Here is a 12,588-nt window from a genome sequence, read left to right as displayed (position 1 = left end):
GAGTCTCTAAAGGAAAAAAACCAAAGCAATGGAAGAGAACATGCACTGAAAAGAATACCGGAAAGAAAAAAAAAAGAAATCAAAAATATAAAACTGCAAGGTCACACCTCATATCTGGTAAAGCCAAGAAAAAATAACCAACACTGAGACATATTCTGGCAAAATTCCTGGATTTTAAAGTTAAAGAGAAACTTTTGGAAATCTCAGCAAAATGAACACATCACTTATAAGGGAAAAATCATATTTTCAAGAGACTTTTCCAACAGCAGTGCTTTAGGCCAAAAATAAATGGACAAAGAAACCTGAGCCAAGGATACACAATAAACTGACTTTCAACTATAAAAGTCACAAGCTGTTAGCAGTACTTAATAATTCAGAGAATATTATTTGCAAAAGTACTATTTAAAAATCTACCAGAAATGAAAATATTAGCACAAAGGCATGAGAATATCTTTAAAAGAGGCCAAAAGACTCAATATGATTAGTGATGAGAGTTAAACCATGTTTATTTAAAGAACTAATAACAAATGATGGTTAAAAGAAAACAGCACAGGGTGTGCCACGGTGGCTCAGCAGGCAGAGACCCAGGTTTGATTTCTGGTGCCTGCCCATGCAAAAATAAAAAAAGAAAAGAAAACGGTACAGGACACAGTGACAGTAATGTCTGCAGATGCAGGTGCAGAAGCACTACCAACAAGAGGGAGGACGGGAACACACATGAAGAGTAGAGCACGCCTGTCAGGAGGGAACGGGTACCCAGAGGAGGAAGGGGCAACCAAGACATGGGACACAGCCACCTCCATGCAGAGGAAACCCTTAGTGCAAAAGTGGAAACTTCCCAAATACCAAAACTATACTTTGCAAAGAGAACAAAGGGAACCAGGAACATGATGAGAGGTTCAGGAATGCATGGAACAATGCCCGCACATGGCCCACGGAGGGAACTCTGGGACACACTGTGAGGGGAGTAAAGCTGGGTGGAGAGCAGCGTCTAGATTTCACTAGCGCTGATCTGAGAAAGGGGTGACTACACCATAAACATCTCAAAGGATTACCTGTAAAGGCACTGAAGGACAGGCTGCAGTGAACAGGGAGAAGCTAGCTTTCTTTAAATATTTTTCTTTTTCTTTTTTTTTTGTATATTTGGCTTTATAACCAGGTAAATATTTTCACACTTATAAAACTAAATAAAAAAAAAAAACTCACGAACTGAAAACAAAGTCAAATAAATGAATCCAAATGTGTATCTCCTTGGTGGCATTACTTCAGCTGACTTTTATTTATTTATTTATTTATTTATTTATTAAACATAACATACAAACACAAACATTCTTACCATGATCATTCCATTCTTGATATATAATCAATAACTCACAATATCATCACATAGTTGTATATTTATCATCATGATCATTTCTTAGAACATTTTTCAGCTGACTTTTGATTAAGTTATTTCAACTGAGATGGGACCCAGCCTATATAAAGCATGTCTTAATCCTTTATGGAGTTCTTTATAAGAGGATAAAATATAGGCTTTAAAAAGTCTGTCTTACACCTCTGTCCAGTGGCAATAGGCATCCCCAGTGCCCAGACTGTGGTCTTCAAGCACTAGCCCCGCCTTAAAGGACCCAGAGAAATGGCCAATTCTAGGTCTGGGGCAGGAATGCGCAAGATGAGCCTGGAGCATCTTGTTGTAACATGAAAATATCAAACTACCTGAATGACACAGAAGACAATCTGAAGAGGTTTCCAATGGCCAGGGATGGGGAAATTTGACTATCAATAAGGATTAATGCTATAATGGATTAAAATATCAAATATGACACTGAGAAGAAAAAAAAAGGACACGAAAAGAAGAAACAGTTAACTGGCTGCCACTAGGAAAGGCTAATGATCTAACTCATTACTTTGAAAAGCTGTAAGTAAATGGAAAGAATTGACTATTTAATAAATAACGCTGGCTTTTCTGTACCAAATAGTAAATGAGGACACATTTCTCTTTTCAGAAGTATACCAGCCTCTGAATGACAGTTTCACCATTTCGCAACCTTAATGAATTAATATATTTAGGAACTGACAGGCTGCCAATATTACAAGAAAGAAAATAAACAGACATAGTACGTCTCTTGATGGAAGCACACACCACCATCTAGGAAGTAGTCTTGACAAATTTAAGAAAAAAAAAATTCTCACCTGAGTCCCATCAAGCTTCCAGACTCAGATCCTGCTTGATACACTAAGGAGCTAAGAGGCATGTTATGCAGTGGGGAAGTGAACATACAGTCCAGTTTTCCACAAACACACAGAACAGAGCGCGGGAAGGAGGGATGGAGGATATATATGAAGAAAGGCCAAAAACACCTGCCAGCCAAGTGCAATGTATACCTCTGGTTTGGCTCCTGGGTCCAATTAAACTGTTTTTAATAAGTCCTATGAACAATGGCTGGATATCTGATATTAAGGAGCTACTGTATCTTTTTGAGATACACACATTCTTTTCAAACACGAACACCAAAAACACTGTGGCATCTATATGAAAAAACATAGTATTTCAGATATACATAAAAACCTTATAGGCCCTCCCCACTACATGGGACAAGATCCAGGGGTGAAAGTCTCCCTGACAACATGGGATGATTCTGGCCCTGGCACGGTGGGATCTACAATGCCTTCCTGACCAAAAGGGGGGGGAATGAAGTGTAATAAAATACGGCATCAGTGGCTAAGAGAGATTAAAGAGAGAGTCAAGTGGCTATTCTGAAGGATACTCTTATGCAAGCTTCAATTAGTGCTAACTGCCATGGTTTGCCAAACTCCAAACAACATCACTCCTGTTGATGCTTAAGAACACCTAGGATTCAAACTGAGACTATAAAAGTTTCACACACTAGGTTTGCTTTCCTGGAACCTATAATTTCCAGAGGGTTCCTAGGCCAGAGAACTCCTGAAACCCAGAGGGACCAGCATCTCCAAGATTATCAACTAATTACATGCCCCTATCCTTTAGTGTCAACACCCCTTCTTAACATGAAAAAGTCACAACAGGTATTGCCCAAAAATCCCTATAAACTGGGACAAGGATCAAAGGAGAAGGAGGAGTTATAACAGAGAAAGCGGAATTTAACAAATGAGTACAACTATTTAATCACTATCCTGATATTTCTTTTAGCCTCCAATGTTATGGAGCAGCTAGAAGGAAAAATCTGAAATAGTGGAATGGTAACTAATAACAAACTCTATAACTACTTGCTGAAGTGTACTTTGAAAATTATTGCTTTTTCTTTGAATATATGTTGCATTTCACAATAAAAAAATTTAAAAAAAAAAAAGGAGGAGGAAGTGGGTGGGGAATAAATGAAATCTGAGTCTCAGAACTGCAGAAACTGGGCAACAGATCCGGGGCAGTTATTTTACCTTTCTGTCTACTTTTGTATAGGCTGACATTTTTTTTCAACAGATGTTTTAAAAAACTTAACAATGAAATCTCATACAGTGCTAATCAGGAAAGATATTGTTCTCGTTTGCCAAAGCTGCCAGAATGCAACACACTAGAGGTGGACTGGCTTTTAATAGAAGGGGATTTATTTAGTTAAAAATGTATCATTCCTCAGACTTTCAGAAAGGCAGCTAACTTTCATCTGAAGTTCTCTCTTACACAGGAAGGTAAAGGGAGATCTCAGCTGGCCTTCTCTCCAGGCTCCTGGGTTCCAACAGCTTTCCCCAGGGTGCTTCTGTTCTGCATCTCCAAAGGCCTAGGCTGAGCTACGAGTGCTGAGATGAAGTGTGCTAAGCTGCTTGGGCTGTGATGCACTGAGCTCTCTCATTTAAGCATCCAGCCAATTAAATCAAACGTCATTCATTGCAGCAGACACTTCCCTAGCCCACCCCAGATGTAATCAGCAACAGATAAGTTTTGCACGCCATGGCTCATGTCCACAGCAACAGAGCTAGGCACCTTCACCTGGTCAAGTTGACATCTGAACCTAACCACCACAGATATTCTTAAAACAAAATGGCCATTTCTTTAGCCCTGTTAAGTTTTTTTTTTTTTTTTTATGTAAAAAGCTGTATCAAAGAGGCACAAATATAAAGGAAATATATAATTACACAATGGTGAAACATTGTTAAACAGGTAAAGTGGAGTGTATAAAAAGTTATTGATAATCTATAACAAACACCCATTTTATCAGCTGGCATTCTGATAATTCAAGTAAAATATCAGAGAAAAAAAATTTTTTTTTTCAGAGTGGCTGAAATCCAATTAGAAGGAAAATTTAAAAGGAATAGAAAAAGAAAAAATACTAAGACACCTATTACTACTAGTACAACATTCCATAATGCACAAAAATGACTAATAACCCCAAACTTAGTAGAAAAATGGACAGAAATGCTCAAAGAAATTATTCTAAAAAGTGTGGGAAGATTTTTCCAGAGAGTTTTGCCAGCAGGCCCTAAGAAAAGAGCATTTACACCATAGGTTACATTAAAACAGACTATGGTTATGGGAGAGTTAGTGTTTTCCTGAAGATATGATTTTGTGGTCAAGTATTATTCAAATGAAAATAATTTCTTCAGCAGACATTTCAGCAAAGAAAGAACAGAAAGCATAAATGGTGAGCTACCTGACCGGAAGCGCTCATCCCTTGAGTTCAGGGGGCGTGCCTTTGGCTGTCTGGGTGCAGCAGCGGCCGTCTGGCAGGGCCCAGGGGTTCTGCTCTCTGCTTGCAGGGATGGATCTACTCCTGAAACACAATTTCATGGAATTATCTTGCATAACCAATATGTTTTTCCAACTATTCCATTTAAAACAGCACATTTTTCCTCACATATTGGTACACAGCATTTACTCTACTGAAAATGATACTTCAGGCACACTGAATCTATTATTATTGTTCCCAAAAAAGAAATGACAATTGAGTTGTATAGATTCCAGTTTGCCGATGCTCGGACAGCTGCCCCGTGTGCCTGCAGGGCATGCTCGTTAGGGCCTGGCTTAGGGGTGCCAGCTTCTCAGCCTGCACAACCGGCTGGGGTCTCGCAGGGTGTGTCAGGTGCTGACTGTCACCATCCCCCACTTGTCTCTGCTCCACGCTGTATCACCAGACCCACAACTCTGGCACTCCTGACCACAGACATCCTTGAGGGGGGACGGTCAGTACAGAGAGGGTCAAAGCCTGACACTGTTCAGAGTCCTAATCTGCTGACACTTAAGAAAAGCATAAAGCGGAGAAGCCATAATATCTCAAATGTTACTTACATACTTAATACAGCAAAGCCTTCCGTGGTCCTAAATCTAAAAGAATCTGCTTGTTAACCTTTGTTTCAAAACTTCTTATACAAATGGCCAACAGGGATTCTGGTCCCCTTGGCCCTTTCAGTACCTTTCGTCCCCCAGGAAGAGGCTGAGTCTATGCCCTGCCTGGAACCCTGGCTCTATGATACCCTGGTGGGCACATGCAGCAGGGGTAAGGCTGTGTGCTTCCCAAGGCTGGTCATGGAGGAGACACAGCTTCCAGCTGGTTCTCTTCTCCAACAACACGTACAAGGTCTGGAGGAGCTGAAAGGACACGTGGGCCTGGTGCCGGGCTCTGTACATGCACCCACAATGATGGGCAGACCCAGAGGAAGGAGCCTTGACACAGAGCAGCCCTGGCTTCTGGGGTAGACCCTTATCCCATAGGCAGGGACAAACCCTGAGCCCAGCCCAAACCACAGGTACCAGAGCTGAGCAGGTTAAATGGTATTGTTCTATGCCACCAAGTTCTGGGGTAGTCACTCACTCAGCATTAGAAACTTGCAACTCCAAGACCCCCAAAGGAAGTCAATGCTCAGCTCTTCAAAACTTGGGTGTGGGTGTTTATGTATTTATGGAACTGATGATCAATACCCTACTGGTGCTTTCTGTTGTTCACAATGGAGAATACAGAGAGCTGTTTGCTTTACGGATTAAGAGCAGATTGTTGTAAAGTTATGTATATACCTACGGACATCCTTATACTTATATTCTGAAATATGGGTGCTTTTGTTCTTTGAGATTCATTTATTCCACAAAGATATAGAACCCAATGTGAAATTACTGGATGAAACTGTAGTTATATTTTTAATTTTAACAAATACCAAGAGATAACTTTCCTAAAATGTTGCAGCATTCACACTCCCACAAGCCATGTATGAAAGCGCTATTTTCCCACATCCTTGTCAGCACCAGATGTTACAAAAAGTTTTTAGAATTTTACCAATCTGACAGGAGAAAATGGTTTAATTTATATTTCCATATCTACTATTGATTGGGCATAATGTAATGTTTATTGCCCATATGCATGTCCTTTTCTTTGAATTTCCGTGATATTACCCAGCCAATGAATACTGCCCCACACTCAACAAGACCTGAGGACAGTCTCTGTCCGTTTGGTATGCTAACCTGCAAGCATTACAGCTACCGCACCCAGCCAGGTGGCTGGTTCAGTCATTCCAAAATGTGAGTCAGCCATATGGAACTATCTTTTTCTTTCTAGTTTGCAGGTCTCCCATCTTGCCTTTGAGGACAACCCCCACCCTAAGATTTTTAAAATGTTCTCCTAAATTGTGTAATATTTTACAATTAAAAACAGATTCAGAGCTTTAACCATTCTGATGTTTCTGATTACAAGGAGTGGAAAGGTAGAATGTCCCAAGTCTGTTTGCCTTTAGAGGGTTGGCACCACTATTTAACAAACCCTTTACCTTACGTCTACTCTGGAATCCATTCAGGATCCCCTTGTATTCCCCTCATCAGACTGCCTAACCCTGGATGCCTATATCCTATCTTTGTTACTCTAAAATGTACGTAACCAGTTCGATAGTTTGGGGAGTGAAAGACAAGTTCTTTCTGAACAGAACTTTTTTTCAAAAATTTGTCAGATACTGCCAGACCTTTTCTCTTTCAATCCTGGGTTAAAAAATTTAGTCACCAATATTCTGATTGGACTACTTTATGTTACATATTAATGTTAAATGTTATTTGGAAATTGCCAGCTTTTGAATATTAAGCTTTTCCTTTTAGGAAATTGATATTTTTCTTCATTTATCAGGGTCTTGGTTATTTCTTTCAAAAAGATTTTATGATCTTAACTCAGGTTCTATGTCTTTCTTGCTAAATGTATTAATAAGCAATTGAGAGTTAACTGTCATGATGTGATTTTTTTCATTAACAGAAACATTACTAGAGGAATGTTGCTGATTCTTGCATATTTGTCTTCTATTTGTGTATCAAACCCAAAACTCTTACAATAAGTAGAGTCACCTGGGTATATAAATAAAGATGACTATCCTTTGTTCTCTAATATCTGTCCTGCTTTGTTTTTCCATCATGCAACATCAGCTATGACCAGAAAAACAATGGGAAGTAAGAGTGGTGACAAGAAGGATCTCTGTCTCACCCCTGCTTGGAATGGAAATGGCTACAGTATATCACTGTTCAGTTTGATAGTTCCATTGATTTTCGGCAAATAGGCTTCATAACGTTTTAACAGTTTCCTGCAATTCCAATTCTACTTAAGAGTTTTGTTTTTGTTTTTTCAATGAATAAATGTCAGTATATAAAGAGCCTCCTCAATCTTCTTGTGGATGACTGACGGTAAAATCATTATATCAATTTACGGTAGCACAAAACAGGTACAGATTAAAGAATTATTATACAGCAAAAATCAGTGTAACTGCCCTATCGGTTAAGAAATAATGTTTCTAAGGTAAGAACCTTAGAAGCCCCAGGAATGCTAATCTCACTGACTTCCTCTCCTTCTCCAAAAGGAAAATGACTTCTGTGAAAATCACTTCCTCATCTTTCTTTACCAACTACTTAAGGTTCAGTAAACAATATGGCTTAGTTGATGTGTTTTTTAAAATTTATACTGTCTATATTCTATGTAACAACTTCTTTCACTCCCCAATTTGCATATAGGATTCAACCTTGCCACTGCATGCAGGTCTTTAGCATCCCACTGTATGAATGTCAGAAGGGGCAACTAGCTCTTGGAAGTTTAGATAACAAATATTCTGGACACACCCATCACAGGAGGACACGGTGGCCATGTGCAGGAGCTTCCTGAGAGCACGCCTGATGGACTGGAAGGAGAACTGCTGGCAAGCATGGGCCTCTCAAACATCACTAGATGGACCAGCTCTCCACAGACCCCGCTGCTCCAAGTCCTCTCCAACAACCTGCTCGGTGTTTGTAGTTTTAATCTGCATTTCTCCAATTACAATGAAAGAAAAGAGTCTTTTCATTTGCTTGTTGGCAATTAGGACTTCCTCTTAGGAAGCACCTATTCAAATCCTTTGCCTATGTCTCTACTGGGCTTTTTCTTATCATGTTGGAAGAATTTCTGGCAATTTAAATTCAAGTTAATTAAAATTAAATTTAAAATTCAGTTATTCAGCTCTATTTCAAGTGCTCAAAGCCACATGCAGCTAGTGATAGCAAACAGGACAACTTTTCCTTACACAGAAAGTTCTACTAAAGCACAACGCTTCAGATATTCTGGGTACTATTTCTTTTTTTCTTTTTCAGAGCCAGACATGGATTTTATTGAACTTAGGAACTGGAGAGGCTTCCTCCCAATGTCGACCAGTCAGGAAATGGAAGTTAATGCTCTGCAAAGGCGGCGGGGAGAGTGTAAGGGCTTATAAGGGTTTAGGACAAGGGCATGAGAACAGAGTTCCAGCAGGGTCGACACAGGTGTGTGGAGGTTTGTTACCTGCAGTAATCAAGGGAGAGGAGTTTTAATGCCTTGTTTATGATACATCTGTACAGTCCTCCATTCCCCCTCCCTCTAGGAGATGTGATGCTTTAACTTTTGTCCTGGTCATTGTAGGAGGCTACGTACAGCATCTTATTCTCAATATGGGGGTGGGGGCGAGGGGCTTGGGCCCTGGGTCTCCACAATCCGCCTCCATACAGCAGGCTATGTTGATCATAGGACAGAGGTTGCAGCCATATTCCAAAATAAAAGAGATAATAGAACACTACGAGTCCCCTACAAAGAGATAACACCCAAGAGATGCCACCATGGCCAAGAAACAGAATTAAACCATTTCCCAATTACTAGGAGTATAGGGTAAAGAGTTATATAAGGTAGCAGGGACATAGGGCTGTCCCCACATACAAAGTCCTGTAACTGAGAAGATTATCAGATTTCCTGATGTACTGAATTCTGCCATGGATTTTTTTAATTAAAAAAAATTAACAAACCAAATAAAACATCAACATATATAATCAGTAATTCACAATATCATCACTTAGTTGCATATTCATCATTTCTTAGAACATTTGCATTAATTCAGAAAAAGAAATAAAAAGACAATAGAAAAAGAAATAAAAAGAACACAGAAAAGAAAAAAAAGATTATACCTACCATACCCCTTACCCCTCGCTTTCATTGATCACTAGCATTTCAAACTAAATTTATTTTAGCATTTGTTCCCCCTATTATTTATTTTTATTCCATATGTTCTACTTGTTTGTTGACAAGGTAGATAAAAGGAGCATCAGACACAAGGTTTTCACAATCACAGTCACAGTGTGAAAGCTATATCATTATTCAATCATCTCTGCCATGGATTTTTAAGTTATTTGTGTTACAAATTATTTCTCCCACTCTGTGGCTTGTTTTCAATTTCTTTATTGGTGACTTTTGATAAAGAGATACCCTTAGTTTTAACATAGCCCAATTTATCAATCTCTTTCTTTACAGTTACTGCTCTTTGGTAACTTTAGTAATTCTTTCCTAATCAAGATAATGAGAATTTTCCTTTATGCTCTTCTAGAGGCATGACAGTCTTTGACTTTCACATTTAGGCCTTTAATACATCTGCTACTGATTTTGTATCCAATGTGTATGCTTCACATCTGCCTAAGGAACTGAGCTAACCCATGACCCAAATGCCACCCAACCATGCATCATACCTCCATTCAGGTGTACATCTTTCGTGGCTTACTATTCTGCTCTGTGAGTCTAGTTGTCCACTCCTGAGCCAAAACCACACAGCTTTAAAATAAGTCTTTACAACCCGGTGGGGCAAATCCTACTAGCTGATTCCTTTTTTTTTTTGAGAACATGTTGGAGTCCTTGGCTCTTTACACTTGGATTAACTTGTTCAACTTGTTGAGCTCCACAAAAAAAATCCGTTGAAGAGTGTATTGAATGTACAGATCAATTGAGAGTGGAAAGAAGAACCGACATCTTTATGATATTTGCTCTAGCCCTAGTGAGGGAATGTCCCAGGCTGCTCTATAATCATAAAAATAAAATAAATCCAACTTGGTAATGAGATCTGTACCAAGCTAAAACTTTAAACTATAATCTATGACTTTGAAATTTATTATTTAATATCAGACAACAAAATTCTTCTAAATAAAATGAGACATTTACCAATGTTTAAATTTGGCTTAACATTGTTAACTGGAATGGTTAACCATGTGACTTACTGGACTCTGTTATACTATTCAGTTGTCTGGTCAAACCCTGGCCCCAATGCTGCAATGGAGATTTGTTCTTGAAGCAGCATCTATAATCAGTAGTCAGCTGACTTTAAGGAGATGACCCTCCATAAAGCAGGTGGTGGGTCTCATCCACTCAGCTGGAGGCTCTGAAAGCAAAGAACTGAGGGTTTCAGAGATAAGAAGAAATTCTCTCTCAAGACTATAATAATGGAATTTCCAGCTAGCCAGCTTCCCCTAACATTTTAGACTCAAGAGTATAACATCAACTCTTACCAGAATTTCCAGCCTACAGGCTTCACCTACAGATTTTGGACTCGGCCATGCAACATTATTCTTACTGCAGTTTCAAGCATGTCTATCTACCCTGAGGATATCAAATTTGCCAGCCCCCACAGAACCGTGCAAGACATTTCTTAAAATAAACCTTTTCAAATAAACACACACACACACACACGGCTGGTTCTGTTTCTCTGGACAACCCTTACTGACACATTAACCATTATTCAATGAAAATTGATATAATTTTCATCAAGTTATATAAGACAACATAAGCATGAGGAAGCACTGCAAGTGTTGCTCTTACCTTGAATAAGTGGTACGTAACGTGCAAGCAGCTTTGCCCTTTTCTTTTCATATCCTTTCTGAGTGATGTCACCTAAAATGACAATGGAAAAAGAGAATTAAATTACCTCTAAAGTTATTGTGATGACTTGAAGTTGTATGGACCCTGGAAAATCATGTTCTTAAAGCTAATCCAAGAGTCTACTCGATCCAATCAGGGTTCAGGTTCCGAAGGCAGTATCCCTGTGCCATCACAACTGCATGCCGACAGGTACTGCTTGACTAGACAGATCCTGCTGGAGAGGTGCAGAAAGAGAACGAGGAAGAAGCAATAAGGAGAATGGCAGGAGGCACAAGGCTTTCATGCTGGACAACCGAGAAATGTTAAGGCAGCACCATGAAGGAAACTAGGCAGGCTATGAGACTGTGGATGTGAGATACAAGGTGAAAATAATCAGTAAAAGATTAATATTTTGTTTGATGGCATCATTTGCTGAAAATGGTAGTTTCTGTATTCAAACTGAGATGATATTAAATCAACAGGGAAAAAAACACATGATCATATTGCATATTGACTGACACGGGAAAAACATGACAAAATCCATATTCTTTCTTGATAAAAACACTTTAAAAGATAGGAATAGAAGGAAATTTCCTCAACATAAAGGGCATATATGAAAAACTCACAGCTAACATCGTACTCAGTGGTGAGAGACTTCCCCTCTAAGATTAAGAACAAGACAAGGATGCCCACTATCATCACTCTTATTCAACATTGTGTTAGAAGCTCTAGCTAGAGCAATTAGGCAAGGAAAAAAATAAAGGGCATCCAAATAGGAAAGAAATAAAACTTTCAATATTTGCAGATGACATAATCCTATCTATATAAGAAAGTACCAAAAAACCTACAACAAACCACTGGAGCTTTTAAAAAACAAGTTCTGTGAAGTGTTGGGAAGAAATCAGTAGTGTTTCTATGCACTAGTAATAAGCTATCACAGGGGAAAAAAAATCAAGGAAAATTTCCATTTACAATGGTTTCTGAAATAATTATATATCTAGGAATAAATTTAACCAACGACATAAAGGACCTGTACACAAAAAAGTACTAAACATTGCTAAAAAGAAATCAGAGAACACCTAAATAAATAGAAGGACATGGACTGGAAGATTAAATAGCATTAAGACGTCAATTCTACCCAAACTGATTTACAGATTCAACACAATCCCAATCAAAATTCCAATGGCCTACTTTGAAGAAATGGAAAAGCCAATTATCAGATTGATTTGGAAGTGTACACGGCACCAAACAACTAAAAACATCTTGAAAAAGAACAAAGCTGGAGGACACAAACTGCATATTACAAAGTTACAGTGGTCAAAACAGCAATGGGATGGGCATAAGGAAAGACATATTGATCAGAGGAACCAAATTGAAAGCTCAGAAATAGACCTTCAAATCTATAGTCAATTTTTTGTTTGTTTCTTTTTGTTTTAATTTTATTTTTTTAATGTAACAAACATACAAACATGAACATTTTACCATA

General features: G+C 38.7%; 1 protein-coding gene across 12 annotated transcripts in view; it reads right to left on the bottom strand.

Annotated features, from left to right (window-relative positions):
- Positions 1 to 12,588, bottom strand: part of DIP2A (disco interacting protein 2 homolog A) — a 189,644-nt gene that overhangs the window by 163,232 nt on the left and 13,824 nt on the right. For 11 of the 12 annotated variants that reach the window (XR_013158765.1, XR_013158766.1, XR_013158767.1 and 8 more), the window contains exons 2-3: positions 11,064 to 11,135; positions 4,623 to 4,742 (exon numbers count right to left, since the gene is read on the bottom strand). Coding sequence is in view for 9 of the 12 variants with exons in the window: in XM_077119265.1 (XP_076975380.1) it covers positions 4,623 to 4,742; positions 11,064 to 11,135 (192 nt within the window). In the remaining 3 variants the exon portion in view is untranslated. The remainder of the gene's footprint in view (positions 1 to 4,622; positions 4,743 to 11,063; positions 11,136 to 12,588) is intronic. The other variant, XM_077119267.1, reaches the window with a different exon arrangement.

This window comes from Tamandua tetradactyla, chromosome 10, assembly GCF_023851605.1.
Source record: "Tamandua tetradactyla isolate mTamTet1 chromosome 10, mTamTet1.pri, whole genome shotgun sequence".
Lineage (NCBI taxonomy): Eukaryota > Metazoa > Chordata > Mammalia > Pilosa > Myrmecophagidae > Tamandua > Tamandua tetradactyla.
The sequence above is the reverse complement of the archived record's forward strand: the minus strand, read 5'-3'. Positions and strand labels throughout refer to the sequence as shown.